Raw genomic sequence first — 18,976 nt, 5'->3', positions numbered from 1 at the left:
GAAGGAAAAAAAAGGCAACAATATCTTAAGAACAAAAAAGGCCACCAAATCTAGGTGTTAATTTGAGTTCTTTGAAATATATTCCATCCTACAGTATAGCTGTTACCCAGAGCTCCACCAGGGTTGATGACATAAAAATCTATTTTCCATTGGATTCTACTTCAGCTCTTCTCTCTAAACCATAACAGGTGCTTAAAACACAATATTATTTTACCGGGAAGTTCCCAATCTTTAAGCTTGTACTTAAAAAAAAAAATCTAAAAGTATTCAAGAAGAGGGACGCCTGAGTGGCTCAGTGGTAGAGCATCTGCCTTCAGCTCAGGGCATAATCCTGGTCTGAGGATCGAGTCCCACATCAGGCTCTCTACAAGGAGCCTGCTTCTCCCTCTGCCTATGTCTCTGCCTCTCTCTGTCTCTCATGAATAAATAAATAAAACCCTGACACAAAATTATGACCACAGCAGATAAACAAGTGGCAAGCATCACAGGGTCTTGACCTGACAGGTGGCAAATGCCTCCTAAGCATTCCCCATTTCTTCTTCCCTTCTCTGCAGAGGACCTTGGAGTTCCAATTTTCCCACTGATTGCATCCCTACCTCATCATTTCTCCATTCTCTGGTTCCTCTATTCCCTTTCTAGGTTCTGTGTGACATAACCTTGTCATACTGGGCTGAAACCCTAATAGCATGAACCCCTTATTATATTGTATCATTACTGTTTCAAACCCAACTGTGTGTTGATTCTCCTCAGCATGATAGAGCAACTGCTATATAAAAATATTATGGAATTGCTAAAATAACAGGACGGGAGAATTCTAGTGCAGTCAGCAAAAAATTCATAGTAACAACTTTGGGACAGGAAGGAGAAAGCTGTAAGCAAATATGTATTTCCATGGCTGCTTATAAACTTATCTGCAGGAGGGGAGAAGCATAAGGAAGGAGCTGACACATGTGGAGGGCCTTCTGTGTGCTGGGCATCCCACCTGGTGCTCATTCCTACTTCATCTGAACCTCACCACAGCTAGGACAGGCACTTCTCAACACTCATGGCAACCATGAGGCTTACGTAACTTTTCCCAGGCCTCTGAGCTAGTTAGTGGAAGGGCTGGGACTGAGCCCACATGCCCAACTCTCTCCCAGGCCATATTTCTCTTCCCAGGTAAACACCGGAATGGGAAGGAAGGGAAGGAAAGCATAGTTTTGGATTCTAATGTGCAGTCAAATAAAGTAGTTACAAATGAGTTTTATCTGGGACACCTGGGTGGCTCAGTGGTTGAGCATCTGCTTTTGGCTCAGGGCATGATCCTGGTCCAGGAATCGAGTCCCATGTCAGGCTCCTCACAGGGAGCCTCTGCCTATGTCTCTGCCTCTCTCTCTGTGTGTCTCTATGAATAAATAAAAATCTTTTAAAAAAATGAGTTTTAGTCAACTCCTTTAACATGACCTATTATCCTAAAATCAAAATGTTGTAAGGAATGAATAAATTCTAAAGCAGTAGTGACAAACACTGAGATAAGCATCATTGCTTGTCCTAACAGTCTTATTATCACAAAAGGCAGCAAGCATTTTACAAAAATCCAAAGTGAACAGCATTAATAATACAGACGTGCACAAGAATGCATTAAGACTCACAACAGGAAGCTGGACATCCAGCTGGACATAAGTTGAATGCATTAATGCCATTTCATTACAAGAAGCTAGACAGACATTTCATATTTACCAATTTCATACAGACAGACATGTTGGATTTCTCTCTGATCTATCGCAAGTTCCAAAGCCGTATGGAAAGAAGTCAAGGCACTGTTGATTTGACACTAAAGAAAAAATGAAAATAGAGTTACTGGCTAAAATCTGTCATTAACATTACCATCATCCTAATTCCAAAGCCTCTTCTTCCTTAACAGTTATTTAAACAGATTAAACAGCACAGAAGAGTATGATATCAAAATTTCTGGAACATTCTAATTCACCTCAGTTGTGAGATGAACCGCAGCACAGAGCACTTCTTTTGCTCTGGTAGGAAATTCCTCCAGTGAGGGCTTAGTTCCCATTCACCTCCTAGAGCACACTCTTCAGACTTGTGCCACAGGACTTTGCTCAACTGTAACCGTAATTGCAAATCCAGCCCCTTGTTACCAAATAGGTTCTACACGGACAGGGACTATAATTCACCCTCTGGTGTATACAACAGGCGTACCTCGGAGATAACCACAGCTTCAGTTCCACACAACAATAAGTGAATATTGCAATAAAGCAAGTCAGAGGAATTTTCTGGTTTTCCAGTGCATACAAAAGTTATGCTTATACTATCCTATAGTCTATTAAGTGTGCAATAGCATTGTGTCTAAAAAACAGTGTACATACCTTAATTAAAAAAAAAACTTTATTGTTCAAGAATGCTAACCATCTGAGCTTTCAGCAAGTTGTAATCACAGATCACCATTAATATAACAATAATGAAAAAGTCTGAAATACTGTAAGGATTACCAAAATGGGACTCAGAGACATGAAGTGAGCAAATGCTGTTGGAAAAAAGCTGCCAACAGACTTTTAATACAGGGTTGCCACAAACCTTCAATTTGTAAAAAAAATCCAATGTCTATAAAGTGCAATAAAGTGAAGTACAATGAAATGAGGTGTGTCTGGACCTGCCCCAGGCCAGAAAGACCCTGGTCAGTCCTGAGTGACTGTGTGAAGCCTCTTTTAGGCTGCCCTCAGCATGCTCTCTGCTCTGTGACCCACTCTCTCTCTGTCCTACAGTAGGATTCCGTATCCAAAATGCTTTGTCTGGTTGCTCCTGGTCATCACATCTCCTCTACTAACCCTCACATCTGACTTTTGCATTCATCTAGCACTGTCCAGATCCCAACAGACTCTCCAATGACTGTTCTTACTTCTGACTAAATACATTTAATGTTTCTTTCCACCAAAGACCCCTTTCAAAGTCTGCCAACTTCATGCCAGAGCACCTAAAAAGCATCAAATTCAATCCTAAATACAGCAATGATAGGTGTTAATAAATATAAATCCTAAATGCCCTAAAAATGAGATATACCCTGCTCTCCATGATTCACGTCCAGGGCTGTGCCCTGTCCCCACAGCTGGCACTCAGCTCCCTCTGCTCCACCCAGCCCTCCCTGGGCTTCCCTATGTGCTCTCTCTGTTGCTCCCTGGCCATCTCCTTGCCAGTGCCCTTTCTGCCTCTTCTCGCCCACATGGCCAGGCAGGGGTGAAAGCAACATAGAAGAAAGGCTACCACATTCCTTGGCTCCTTCAGTGATGCATGGTCACTGTGGGAGGCCTCTTGGATGCCACACGCCACACTGATGAGTCAGGGAGAGCCTTAGGACAGCCTGTGATTCCAAAGCACAAGCCAAACGACTCATTAACCAAGGCCCTGGGTGGATCAATAACTCTGTTCATGCTCCATCGTGATGTTTCATTTTGCCAGAATGGTTCGGACTGTTGTGTTGAATCCCTTATCACCATCCACAAAGGCTAAGGACACACATCTCCACATCAGTGATTCCTGTTCTCAAGGAGGTTAACATCTAGGTAGAGGGAATGTGAGAACAGGCGCCAACCCTGTCAGACATTCACACTGGACTATAAGTACACTGCCACCAAGGTCCCAAAGAGGTGAAAAAAAAATTTTTAATGCAAAAATCAATCTTGTATGCTATGTACGTGTGTGCACACGTGCCCACAAGCATGTTGCAGAGTAAGTTAGGTGGCACTGTCTTTCTAGATCAGCAGTTCTTTCCCTGCAGCATACATGCACTCATCTTAGCGTATTTGCATGAAACCATAGTGCTAGGGGTTCTTCTTTGCATGCATCTCCAAGGTCTAATTTCCTGACGCTCAATGATCACACACAGAATATTTCTGGATGAGCCATCGTCCGCAAGCTGTGTCCAGCTGCGGGTACACCGCATGACAATGCAATGCCACACTGCCCTGCAAATGACCAAAAACTACTTGTGAATGTTAATTAGTGGGCAACTACTAAGTGCCTGAGGTAGTATTGGCTTGAACTACAAAGACAAATCAGAACAGAATTTTTTTTTTTTTTTAAATTTATTTATTTATTTATGATAGTCACAGAGAGAGAGAGAGAGGCAGAGACACAGGCAGAGGGAGAAGCAGGCTCCATGCACCGGGAGCCCGACGTGGGATTCGATCCCGGGTCTCCAGGATCGCGCCCTGGGCCAAAGGCAGGCGCCAAACCGCTGCACCACCCAGGGATCCCTCAGAACAGAATTTTAAAAGGAAATTTAGGAAAGAAAAAAAAAAAAAAAGGCAAGCAATTCAATCAACATTGTTTCTCTTTGCCCTTTCAAAAAGAATCTGAGGCTGGCATGTATTAGTTTCATTTTCAAATGGAGAAACCAAAATTCAAAGAGGTGAAGTGGTTTGGTCAAGGTCAACAAGCTAGCAATAGGGTAGTATTCACTCTGCTTTGATTGCCTCTAGAATATGCTTTTTTCAGGAAGAGCATATACAGGTATGATTACACTACGGGCTTTGAGATGGGGAGAGTATCCTGGATTATCTGGGTGGGCCCTCAATGCAATCACAAGTGTCCTGATAAGAGGCAGGCAGAGAGAGTGAGAGCTGACACACACAGAGGAGGCAGTGTGATCACAGAGTCACAGACTGGAGATGCAGCCTCAAGCCCAGGAGCCACTAGAGCCCACAAAATGCAGGAAATGGACTGTCCTCCCAGCCTCCAAAGCCTCCACCCCCAATCACTTTGATTTCAGCCAGTGAAATAGATTCTGGAATTGTGACCTCCAGAGCTGTGTGAGATTAATCATGTCTGCTGTTTTAAGCCACTAAGTCTACGATGATTTATTTCATGGCCTTAGGAAGTGAATACAGGGGATTAGTTTCAAAATTAAAACTGTGAAGAAAGTACCACTGCCCTGATGGAACTAGAAGGGATGGAGATCATTATGGAGCCTAACAATATTATCCCAAGAGTAATAAGCATAACTACAAAGTTAATTCCAGTTCTAGCCTGATTACTCATTAAAGAATTCCAATGACTAGCCATTAAAACAGTGAAAATAGGTTTCCCCTTTGTTTTCACCAAAATAATTTTTTATTTAATTATTATTTTTTTAGAGAATGCATGTGCATGAAGAGGGTGAGCAGGAGTGAGGTGGGGAGGGACAGAGGGAGAGGGAGAGAGAATCAAGCAGGCTCTATGCCAGCACTAGTGCAACTCAGGGCTGGATCTCACAACCCTGAGATCATGACCTGAGCTGAAATCAAGAGTCAGACGCTTAAACCAATGAGCCACCCAGGTGCCCCTTCATCAAGGTAATTTAAAATAAAAATGATCTAGTAGGAATTTTTATGCTATAAATTATAATATCCACAACATAACAGAGAAGGAAGAATTGTCCTCAATTTGATACCTGATTCACAGTTTAAGTTTTGGAGGAACTACATATATGCTGAGCTGAAGAGAATACAGGAAACAGGCTAGTATGAAACAGCCAGGGATCCAAAAATTGGAGGTCAAGTATCATCAAAGCCTTTGCCTGGAGAATTATTGCACAGACACTCTGTATCACAGAAACTACCTGAGGTCTCAGGTTCCTCACTGGTAAAATGAGGAAATAATGTCAGCAAGCATTATCTGCTTCCAGAGGAAGCCGTGGGAAACACAAGCACAATTCTTAGCCAAATTAAGTGGAGCATATTTGTTGCCAAATTAAAATCAGCACAGTGTATAGCTACTGCTTCATTACTACAGAGATACAGTGTGTTTTTTCAGTCATTCAGGACACCTTTCTTGATAGCTGTATTCCTCTGTGCTTTAGTTGGGGCAACTATCCTCAAGACCTGTTCCTCCATTTTACCTTGACTGAATGTTGCTAGTGTGTAGGAAAACTCTGGAAGTTGATTTTTGCATATGTCACATTCTACTCATGAATCCTCATATGATTTTTAAAAACGTTTCCTCTTGGATTTCTGGGGCACAATATTCAAATCATTTGCAAATAATGGATAGTGTTGTCTTTTCCTCTACAAGAGACTTCTTTAATTGGTGAGAACTATTAGTTAAGATACTATTAGCAAACCACATGCACCCTTGCTTTATTCCTGTCTTTCATGAAGATGTTCTAATGCTCCACCATTAAGTATAGTTTGCAGCACGTTTTTAGTAGATGCCATCTTTACCAAATGAAATTCCCTTTCTATTTCTAATTTGCTAATAGTTTGGTTTTCAAAGTGGATTTCAATAAATGCCATTTGGATACCTAGTGATGGTTTTATCAATTACCTCCTTAATGCAGGTTATAACAGAAAGACATTTCCTCATGCCGAACCATGCTCACCTCTTTGAAATAAGCCCTACTAAGGTCATCATCATATGGCACTTAAAAAATATATTGTTGGATGTGACTTGTTAGTATTTATTTAGATTTTGTATACTCAGAATGAAGTTGACCTATATTTTTTGTTCAGGGCTCTCCTCCAGGAGTTGATATCAAGATAATGCCAGAACTTGCACACTTGTAGGAAATAATTTAATATTTTCTATGCTCTGGAACTATGTAAATAACTGGTTCACTATAAAGCCATATCTTTCAATTGCATAATTCATTTAAAATGTTTAAAATACCAGAGTGCCTGGGTAGCTCAGTGAGTTTAGCATCCAACTCTTGGTTTCAGCTCAGGTCATAATCTAAGGAGGATGACATCAAGCCCTGCATCAGGCTCTGTGCTCAGCACTGAATCTGTTTGTCCCTTCCCCCCAGCCCCATGCTCCTTTCCCCACTCATGCTCTCTCTCAAATAAAATCCTTAAAATGTTTAAAATACTGTAATTAAATTTCTTTTAATGGATATACAACATGACAAAGAATATTAAACTTTAGTCAACAGTACCAGATTTCAGTGCCAACTTCAAAACCAACAAAATTTTGAACCTTGGGAAATAAATTTATTTATAAATCTCAGGAGATATTGAAATAAATGAATTAATGCACATAAAATGCTCTTAGGGAAGGTACATTGTCTTTAAAAATAGGTCTATCTCGCTTGTTAGTATTGCTGGGAAATAAATCACAATATTGTTTTCCAACATTTAGAAAGATTTGCAATAAATAGCAATTGAGCTTCTCACTATTGTTTTTAGACCACTGGAAGAAATTCTAGATTCTTTCCTGGAGCCATAATTAAAAGCTGTTTGAGTTAAGGTTCTACCACAAATACAGAAGTGTGTATTCCTGCCTAACCCAAACACACACATACCTGAAGAGACAGGGGTCAAAGAGAAAGGAAATCTGTAAGTGACCACAAATCACATTCTCCAATTTTAAAATGTAAAATATTTCCACTACAATATATCTTTCAAGTCCTTTAGAAAGTAAAGATTTCAAAGTACAAATATGAAAATACAAAAAGTCTGAATAATTTTCAGAGTCAGCACAGTAAGATTGGGGTTACTAATGTTACATTCTGTTCTACTGGAAGATTCCCACTAGCAACATCAAGCTGAGAAGATACACTGAATTCAGCTACCAAGCCAAAGGTTTCCTTTCTAGAATTGCAAAAAAAAAAAAAAAAAAAAAAGTGGAAATGGAAACAAGGCCAAGCCCTTTTGGGGGCCTGACCCAGACTCTAGTGCCAGAAGGACTTCAAGTTCCAGACTTCTCTCAATCTGAAGGCAAGATTCCACTTCCCAAGCTAACAGTTTCCTTTTGTGCTCCCTCCAAATCGCATTTAACATCAAATGACAGCCCCAGCTCACAAACAAAAAGGTCTCAGCTCAGAGCCATTCCACTGGCATTCAAATAATGTTGGTATCACTCAATTCTGCTGTTAAACACCAAAGAGGATCATTGTTGTGATAGCAAATCAAAGAACATGACAGTGTTCTGTGGACTCAGGTGCTAGGAGAGGGAGATGCCCATACAGACCACTCTAATAATCACTTGAAAATTTCCAGCTCTGTTAGACACAGAAGTTTGTAAGTTATAAGCACATCCTTTGAAGAGGTTTTAAGTAACCAGTATGCAGAGTTTGTTAGACACAGAGTTCCTGAGATGTGTCAAGAATACAATACGTACTCTGCAAGTAGAGCCTGTGTGCATGTGTCAGAGAACAAAAGTGCCACGAGGTCTCTGTTATTCACGAGGCACCCAGGTACTAAATATACATGAGACTAAATATACAAAAAGCACTCAATATTCAGAATACTAAGTACACATGAAACGCTAGTAGTTAGGTGGCCTTAATCTGACCATCTACTGGTAACACGCTTTCTGGCACCATGTGTCCTCTACCCAAGAAACACTAATAAAACCCCTGAGGGTCGTTTTAGCTGTGGCCAGTGATGTGCAGAGTCAAGCAAGACATTACACACTGTACCCCAGGATTCAGCGTGGCCTTTCCGCCTGCCCCTGCACACCATCCTAAGAGCGTTAACCTACGCTATCCTCTTCGCCTTGCTTCTTGCTGTGTTTTACACTGATCGAACCGTGTGATTCAAGCCCATTTTAAATTGGCACATGCCTCTTTCCTTTTGAGACCTCTGGAGGAACTTGCTAGCCCTGCACCCAGTAGGGTATCAGGGGGCATCTATGTGAAAACAAAGGAATACCCCAAGTGCCTGTGAGGAAACACCAGTTGGCATAAATATGGGCCGAATTATGTCCCCCAAAATTCATATGTTGAGGTCCTAATCCCTAGTATCTCATAGTATATTTAGAGATAAGATCTCTAAGGAGGTAATTACATTAAAATGAGGTCTTTGAGGCAAGCCCAAATCCAATATAACTGGTGGCCTTTCTTTCGGGAGCCATTCTCCTATGTGATGGGAATGGGACAGGTCCTGCTTCTCTGGAAAAACCTTTCTGATCTCAGCAAGAATATGAGCACCTGACCTAAGCTCAGCAGATCATAGTATCTCCTCCTCCCTCCCACTCAGAATCTACTCCTGCATTTTTCTCACAGGTTATGAATGTGGGCAGGTCTGATTTATGTACATATATAGTACATCTAAGTTACTCTCTATACAAACTATGTAATTTGTATAAATACTAGACTACTTGTCCCAAAGGTTTTATCAATGTACATATGTACCAATAGTTTAAAAGAGGCCTATTTACCTAAAACTTTTCCCAACAGAGAATGTTTTTAGTATTTGCCAATTATTTTTACCCTTAATTTGCATCTCTTTGATTCTATCATCAGGGTCATATGTTACTAGTTGTGTATCTTGCCTTATGGCTTGTCTGTTTAGGTGTTTTGGCTCTTTTTCTTTTTGTATGCTTATCCTTTTGTGATGTTCCAGGTTTATTAGAGTTCTAATGTTAAGGATGCTAATCCTAGCTTTATTCCTTATGTTTTTAACTTTATGATATTTTGTAATACAGAAGTTCATTTTTATGTCTGTTCCACCAATATTTTGATCCATGTACTATCAATTCTATCAGTCTTTTGTTTGTTGTTTTGGTCCTAGAGTTCTGTTTACACAGTTCTTGATGGGGGAGGGTGGAGCTTTTAATACCACTACACACACGGAATCTATGAATTATGCATAATGAGGGGAACTTTTCAAAATGCCATAAATATGGCTGCTCTCATTCTGACAAAAATCCAGCGGCTAACAAAATAGAACTATCATCACAGCACAACCAAGGGAGGCAAAGGGCAAGAGGCCAGAGTATTCACTCAAGGTTTGTGTGTGTTCACACACACAGACATTCACGCTCACACTGTCGCACTCACTCTGAAACCCTGCTGTCTGGAAGCCAGGCACTGGTCAAGGCATTTGAGATATGCAGTGACCCAAAGTCCCTGCCTTGAGGAGCCTGCATTTTCATTCAAATGAGGAGAGACAGACAATGAGCCAACAAGTAAAGCACTTTACTCCATGTGTCCAGTGAATAGGAGTCTCTGGGCAGAAATGAGGAGGGGTGGTGAAGAGTCAGGGGGACCGTGGCAGGAGTGAGGCCAACACATCCAATACACAGTCACACAAGGTCTCCTTGAGAAGGTGAATGAACAAAGTCAAAGGAGGTGAGGAAGTGGCTCTTCCCTCACTCAGCTTCTATTTCCTCCATCCCCCCCGTCCCCAGTCCTCTCCACCCATGATGACCACCGCCAGTTCATCTGGCACTTTTATTGCCTTGAGTGATCACCCTTCATGCATTCAACATTGCTATTCATAATTAGATTGTAAGTTTCTTTAGGGGCAGGGGCTTTTTCTACTCCTCTTGGCATCCTCCAGAAGGCCTTTTACATCACAGGCAACAAATCTCTGATTATGCACAAAAAAATGGAATATGGTAGTTATATTTTCAGCACCTCCACATGGATAGCAATTCTCTTGGAAAAGGAGTTATGTAACCAAATCCAGCTCTAATGAATGTAAAACTGAATAATGCACCAGTTACAACATTTCCTTGGTCCCTCAACAGTTACACACATGATGTCAACAAAATCTGTGATGGAAAGTGCTTTATACTGGATTTACAACCCAGACAAAATTCTGTCTAAACAGGAAAAGCCCTGACGAAGCACCATGTGCTAGCACTGTGCCATATCCACATTATGCTATCTAAGGCTGGCATGGGAGGCACTGTCCTCTTTTCACACACAAGGACACAGGCTCAGAAAGCTTGGCCAGTCAAGAAGTGGAAGAGTCCATTTTGAGCTGAGTCTGATGCTTTTCAGCTATACTATACCATGTTGCTTTTTAAAATGACAGGGAACTTATGTGAAAAATAGCAGTAAATTTAAAAGAAATGTGTGTATATTAACAATGGTATCAAATAACTAAAATTAGGGATGCCTGGGTGGCTCAGCGGTTTAGTGCCACCTTCAGCCCCAAAGTGTGATCCTGGAGATCCAGGATCGAGTCCCGCATTGGGCTCCCTGCATGGAACCTGCTTCTCCCTCTGCCTGTGTCTCTGCCCCTTTCTCTGCGTCTCTCATGAATAAATAAATAAAATCTTAAAAAAAAAAAAAGAACTAAAATTAACAGTGTAGAAGATAATGCAAAGAATTACCTCAGAAAAATGAAGACCATGGAAATACACTAATCTACAGAAAGTCACACTACTCAAAAGGCAATTCAAGATAAACAGATACACCAAGAAAATCAATGGAGAAGATCTACTATCCACAGAGGTTGGCATGAGAGGAACAGAAGCCGTAGTCAGGAAAGCAACTGAGAAGTTTTCCTATAACTGAATCGCATTCTCTATAAAGGATGGCAAATGGGCAAGCTTCCTATATATTTTCCCCCCACAAAGAGGAATTAAAGACAAGTTGTAAAAAGCTGAAGCAATCCCAGGTACTTCATTTTGAACATTAAAGAACCATAAAAACATTTTTATGACAGTTCTGTTGAGATACATTTCACATCAGAAAACCCATCCTTTTAATTTATACAATTAAGGTGCACCTGGGTGGCTCAGTTGGTTAAGCATCTGCTTTCAGCTCAAGTCAAGATCTTGATCAGGTCTGAGAATCAAGCCCCATGTTGGGCTTCCTGCTCAGATGGAAGTCTGCTTCTCTCTCTGCTCCTCCCCCACACCGCTCATTCTCTCTATATATTATAAATAAAATCTTTTTAAAAAGTAAAATAAAATATATAACTAAGCAGCTCTTAGTATATCCACAGAATTATAAAATTTGAAAGCTGGGGGGGGACCTTAAAATTATGTAGTCTAGTGTTTCTCAAAGTGGATTCCACTAAACCTTTCGGGTCTCATAGGCTACTATATAAAAATGAATTTTCTAGGTCAAACAAACTGGATAAACGTGGACAACATACCTGCATACTCTAGCTTCCTCACAGTGCAGAACTAAAATCTCTGAGCAGTCTTGGCATATCTGGATTTGCCTGACATGGCACCTCTTTTCATGGAACGTGTCCAAACTAGTCCCTCAAATCAGGACTCCAGGGGTAGATGCTTTGGAAAAACGAATTTTCCAAGGGAAGAAACAGTGACAGAGAATGCTGACTCCCTTGACTGAGACCTTATAGCTCCTTCATGTTGTCTGGCCTATGAGCAGCCATTTGGAAGGAGATAACATCCTTTTTTTCTTTTTTTTAAGATTTTATATATTTATTCACAAGAGAGAGAGAGAGAGAGAGAGAGAGAGAGGCAGAGACACAGGCAGAGAGAGAAGCAGGCTCCCTGAGGGGAGCCTGAATTGGGACTCGATCCCAGGTCCCCGGGATCATGGCCTGAGCCAAAGGCAAATGCTCAACCGCTGAGCCACCCAGGCGTCCCGAAACTGTCTTTATTGTTTATGGCAGAGCCAAACCAGATCTTCAGACTTAGTTCTGTGCTCTTTCTACAGTACTACATCTCAAAAGCAACAGGACAACAGATTCCCAAAGCTAACAAGCCCTCTACCAGACACCGTGGAGAAACGAAGACCATCACACCAAACAAAGCCAGGCACAGATTCAAGAATTCCGTGTGCCTGTGCATTGAGTCCAAAATTATAAAGACAAACAGGAGAATTCAATATGATGCTATGAAAAAATATAAAATTTCATACATGAGCTCTGGACTAGAGGTAGGTAAAAGTGAGCCATACTCTTTCCTAAAACCAGACTCTGTCACCTCTCCAGGAGGAGTTTACCGTATTCTCCTTGACATCAAGAGTGAGGGACAAAGGACTGGAACACTGTATGGATATGCAAACCCATGTTTAAAATAGGAGATAAACAAGTAAAACATTAAACTCCTCTTTCGATCGGATTTAAATCCTTTCAATCGGATTTAAAGAAAAATCTATTCAAAGACAGGTAAGCAGAAATGAAAACAAGAATATACACAATCCTGAAAGGCAAAGGAAAACAATGCACATGGATCACATACACAATTAAATATGAACAAGGAACTCCTCTATGAGAAAGGAGATTTGGGTTGAGAAACAAAATCAAATGATCTCGTTTCCCTAAGTCATTCCTGTTCCACCTGCTTCTCTCCACCACACGTTCCAGCCCCACTGAGCTTGAATCCCACAGTAGGTAGCCTCTTCTAGGCTTTGGGTTTGAAGGCAGGCTAATCCCCCATGCTCTCATCTCTACCTTCAAACTCCCACATACGCTTCAACAGCCTGACCTCTAATATTCATGAGGCACCAGGGTATTAGTATGGGCATCACCCTTCACTTCTGTGTTGTCTTTCCCAGCTATGAAAGTGGCATCATCGGTGAGCCAAGCATGCCTTTCCTTCCAGTAGGCCCGTGTTTATGTTTCAAAGCCTGGCCACATCTCCATCTACTTGCTGCCTGCCTGCTATGCAGTAAGGCTCTTCCCATGCAGGAGACTGTCCCCCCAGCTCTGCAGGCTTAATGGCAGCCCTGTCATCATCCCAGCCAATGATGACTAGCACTCATTCAGAGCTCCATGATCAGCATAGGCTTCCCAGTTTACCACATCACTGAATCTTAAAAGCAAAATTAAGCCCTAGGTTCCCTTAGCTCTGGAGCTACGGCCAGGCAGAGGATGAGGGCCACAGAGAGACTCAAACAAACCTACCAGACAATTTACATAATATATGAGATCAATCGTAAGAACAAAAGACACTGGCCAATGAACATTTTATAGCCCTAAACCTTCAGGCAGCCTAAAGGAAAGCTGTTTCTTCTACTCACAACACTGCTGACACCAGCTGTGTGGGTTTTCCACAGCAAGGAATCCCCCAATTCTCTCCTGACATCAACTGGGGGTCCTCCAATTTAATACAATTCTAATACTAACTACTTGAAGTGAGTGGAGTCCTCTTCAGTTAGGGTCTCAGTCTTACAGGATTCAGGCAAACACTTTACTTATTATTACTGGCTCATTATTAAGGATTTTATAAAGGATACACATGAACAGCCAGAGTTCCAAAGGGGTCCTGAGCATAGAAACTTCTGTCCCTTGGAGTTTGGGATGTGGCACTCTCCCAGCATATGGATGTTTAACCTATCTGGAAGCTTTCTGAACCCCATCATGTAAGGATTTTAATGAAGAATCCACTAGTTAAGTTTGATTGATTACATCATTTCTCTAGGTAACTAACTCAATCATACCTACCAGCCCCCATCCTGCAGCTACCTAGGAGCTACCAGTCAGCGCATTAATACAAACCCAGGGTAAAGTTGAAAAGAGCGTCTTATGAGTAACAACACACTCTTCTATCACCTCTCAGGAAACTCCAAGGTTTTAGAGCTCTGTGCCAGGAACTAGGGACAAAGACCAAACATATTTCTTATGACAGCACAATATTATTAGTCCCCAAGCCCTTTCACGTAAAACAAAACGCAAGCTAAGTTTCAAAGAATACAATATAATCCCTATCTATATAAGAACACTAATGTTTCACTATTAAAAGAAGTATATATGGGCGCTGGGCCAGCTCAGCTAAGTGTCTACCTTCGGCTCAGGTAGTGATCCTGGAGTCCCAGAATCCAGACTGGGACCCACTTCAACTCCCTGCTCAGTGGGTAGTCTGTCTCTCCCTCTCCCTCTGCTCCTCCTCCCAACCTTTGCTCTTTCTCTGTCAAATAAATAAAAATCTTTAAAAAAATTTTTAAAAAGAGGAGTATAAAGTTTTTTAAAAATGAATTTTAAAACAAGCTAAATTAAAGAAAACTAGAAATAAAATGGAGGTAAAAAACAAACTGATAAAAAAAAAATCACATCTAAAAGCCAGGGTAAAAATAAAATAAAATAAAATAAAAATAAAAGCCAGTGTAACCTCAAAGCCCAAACATAAAATAAACACAAACTTATAAAATACTACAAATAAAGTAGCACAAAAAATACCACAAGTAAAAAGTAACACCATACTTTTACATATTAATAGTATTGGCTTTTTTTTTTTTTAAAGTAGGCTCCACACCCAGCATGGAGCCCAATGCAGGGCTTGAACTCACAACCTTGAGATCAAGATCTGAGGTGAGGTCAAGAGTCAGATATTTAACTGGCTGAGCCACCCAGGTGCTCCAGTACTGGCATATTAAGTAATACGTGGAAATTTAAAAAGTGCAATAGAAAATGAAAATGCATATAATTTTTAATATTAAAGCATTATTGAATAAATGCTATTAAAAATTGATTTCAAATGGGTACTTGATGAGGAACAGAAAAATATGTTAAATGTTTAGTGATAGTTTCATTACTTTAAGGGACCTGCTTCTCCAAAATGTAAAAAAGATACTCTATTAATCAACTCATTCTTAAAAAATAACAGATTTTTAAAGCCCAGTAAGAATAAGCCTCCTTGGATATTTATATTTACATTTATATTCACATTTAAATATATATTGTTTGCTAATAAATTACATATAAAACATACTGTCCAAAAATAACATTACATAATACATATATGTGTGTATATATATAATTTATGAGCAAATAAAGGCTAAAGAACATTGGATTAAGAAAGAATCCCTGACTTCTAGTTCCTCCTTAATTCCAAAATAACTATGTACACGTGCAAATACTTATGTTGTTTACTATAGACAGGACAGGACAGATGTACACACAAAATAATTATAAAGTCTAATAGAAATACAAGGACATGTCTAAATTAGCAGATATCCTTAGAAATGAATAAGAAATATTCTATATAGAATATCAATTAAATTTCCCTATAATATAGAGAAACTGACAAACTAATAATTTAGTATATATATACATATATATGAGAAAAGTGGATAAAAATACTAAAAAGGTATTTTTGGGTTTTTTAAAGATTTTTTGGGGGGGGAGAGAGAAAGAAACCACAAGCAGATTTCCCATTGAGTGCAGTGCCTGATGCAGGGCTCAATCTCACAACCCTGAGATCAAGACCTAAGCTAAGATCAAGAGTCATACATTTAATTAACTGAGCCACCCAGGCACCCCACTAAGTAGGTTTTTTTTTTTTTTTTTTTAATGATAGTCACAGAGAGAGAGAGGCAGAGACACAGGCAGAGGGAGAAGCAGGCTCCATGCACCGGGAGCCCGACATGGGATTTAATCCTGGGTCTCCAGGATCACGCCCTGGGCCAAAGGCAGGCGCTAAACCACTGCGCCACCCAGGGATCCCCTAAATAGGTATTTTTAAAGGCAGTAGTGATATGTTATTCAGAGGATTATAAAATCACAATTATAAAAGCTAAAGAACATTTATTTAAAAACATCTATAAAAGGCGGAATATAAAGACATCTCAAAAATAGATGCCATCTGAACCTTTTCTGAACACAACACTATGAAACTAGAAATCAACCATGAGAAAAAAAATCTAGAAAGAGCACAAATACATGGAATTTAAATAACATGCTACTAAACAATGAATGGATCAACCAAGGATTCAAAGAATAAATCAAGAATCAAATAGAAACAAATGAAAATACAATGGTTCAAAATCTTTGAGATGCGTAAAAATGGTTCTAAGAAGTTTATAGCAATACAGGCCTACCTCAAAAAGCAAGAAAAATCTCAAACAACTTAATCTCACACCTAAAGGAGCTAGAAAAAAGAATCCAAACTCAACAAAAGGAAGGAGATAATAAAGGTTAGAGCAGAAATAAAGGATATAGAAGCTTAAAAAACCAGTAGAATGGATCAATGAAACCAGGAGCTGGTTCTTTGGGAAAAAGAAAAAAAAAAATCAACAAAATTGCTAAACCTGTAGCCACACTCATTATATTAAAAAAAAAAAAATCCAAATAAAATCACTAATGAAAGAAGAAAAAAAAAACCAACACCACAGAAATACAAATAAATCTAACAGAATACTACGAAAATCTATGTGCCAATAAATTGGACAACAGAAGAAATGGATCAATTCCTAGAAACACATAACCTACCAAAACTAAAGCAGAAAGAAGTAGAAAATTTGAACAGACCAATCCCCAGCAATGAAATGAATTAATAATCAAAAAACTCCCAAAACACAAAAGTCCAAGATCAGATGGCTTCACGGGCAATTCCCACCAAACATTTAAAGAACAGTTAGTACTATTCTTCTCAAACTATTTCAAAAAATACAAGAGGAAGGAAAACCTTCAAATTTATTCTATGAGGTATTACTCTGATAACAAAACCAGATGAAGTCACCACAAAAAAGAGAACTACAGATGCCAAAATCCTCAACAAAATATTAGCTAATAGAATCCAACAAGATATTTTAAAAAATCATATACCACAATCAAGTGGAATTTATTCCCAGTATACAAGGGTGGTTCAATATTTGTAAAACAATCAATGTGATACATCATATCAATAAAAGAAAGAATAAAAACCATACAATCATTTAACAGATGCATTTGACAAAGTACAACATCCATTCATGATAAAACCCTCTACAAAGTAGGTCTACAGGGAACATGTCTCAACACAATAAAGGCCTCATATGAAAAACCCACAGCCAACATCATAGTCAGTGGTGAAAAACTGAGAGCCCTTCCCATAAGAGCTCTTCCCATAAAGTCGGGACCAAGACAAGGTTGTCCACACTCCCCACTTTTATTCCAACTTGTGGCTGGAAGTCCTAGCCACAGCAATCAGATAACAAAAAGAAACAAAAGGCATCCAAATCAGTAAGGAAAAAGTAAAAAGCTCACTATTTGCAGATGACATACTATATGTAGAAAACCCTAAAGACTCCACTAAAAAGCTACTCAAACTGATAAATGATTTCAGCAAAATCACAGGACACAAAAACCAATGTACAGTAATCTGTTGCATTCCTATACACTAATAATGAAGCAGCAGAGAGTGAAATTAAGAAAACAATCCCATTTACAATTGCACCAAATACAATTAAATACGTAGGAATAAACTTAACCAAAGAGGTGAAAAACCTGTACTCTGAAAAGTTTAAGACACTGATGAAAGAAATTCTAGATGACACAAAGACTAGAAAGACATTCCATGCTCATGGGCTGGAAGAATAGATATTTTTAAAATGTCTATACTGTCCAAAGCAGTCTACACATTTAATGCAATCCCTATCAAAACAGCAACAGTATTTTTCACAGAATTAGAATAAACAATCCTAAAATTTGTATGGAACAACAGAAGACCTCAAATAGTGAACTTGAAAGAAAAAAAAAAAAACCGGAGGTATCACAATTCCAGATTTCAAGTTATATCATAAAGCAGTAGTAATTAAAACAGTATGGTACTGGCATAAAAACAGACACACAGATCAAAGGAATAGAACAAAAATATGCCCACAATTACATGGTCAATCAATCTTTGACAAAGCAGGAAAGAATATCCAACGGGAAAAAAGACAGTCTCTTCATCAAATGGCGTTGGGAAACAGCACAGCCACATGTGAAAGAATGAAACTGAACCACTGTCTTTCACCATATAAAAGAAAAACTAAAAATGGATTAGATACCTAAATGTGAGACCTGAAACCATAAAAGTCCTTGAAAGGAACACAACATAGGCAGTAATTTCTCTGACACTAGCCATAGCAGCATTTTTCTAGGTATGTCTCCTGAGACAAGGGAAATAAGTTAAAATAAGCTATTGAAACATCAAAATAAAAAGCTTCCACAAAGCAAAAGAAACTATCAGCAAAACTAAAGTACAACCTACAAAATAGAAGATATTTGAAAATGACATATTTGCCAAAATATATAAAGAACTTATAAAACTCAACACCCCCAAAACAAATAATCTAATTAAAAATGGAAAGAAGAAAGAACAGACATTTCTCCAAAGACATCCAGATGGCTAACAGACAGACACTGATAAGATGCTCAACATCACTCATCAACAGGGAAATGTAAATCAAAATTACAATGAGATATCACCTCACACCTGTCAAAATGATAAAATCAAAACACAAGAAACAACAAGTGCTGATGAGGATGTGGGGATGAAAGAACTCTCATGCACTGTTGGTGGGAATGCAAACTGGTGCAGCTACTGTGAAAAACAGCATGGAGGTTTCTCAAAAAATTAAAAATATAACTACCCTAAAATCCAGAAATCATAA

At 39.3% G+C, this 18,976-nt stretch overlaps 1 protein-coding gene across 1 annotated transcript in view; it reads right to left on the bottom strand.

Moving 5' to 3' along the window:
* Window positions 1-18,976, bottom strand: part of TTC39C (tetratricopeptide repeat domain 39C) — a 111,030-nt gene that overhangs the window by 16,104 nt on the left and 75,950 nt on the right. The window contains exon 7 of the mRNA XM_041766048.1: window positions 1,720-1,813. Coding sequence (XP_041621982.1) covers window positions 1,720-1,813 — 94 coding nt within the window. The remainder of the gene's footprint in view (window positions 1-1,719; window positions 1,814-18,976) is intronic.

This window comes from Vulpes lagopus, chromosome 1, assembly GCF_018345385.1.
Source record: "Vulpes lagopus strain Blue_001 chromosome 1, ASM1834538v1, whole genome shotgun sequence".
Lineage (NCBI taxonomy): Eukaryota > Metazoa > Chordata > Mammalia > Carnivora > Canidae > Vulpes > Vulpes lagopus.
This window is presented reverse-complemented; position numbering and strand designations above follow the sequence as displayed.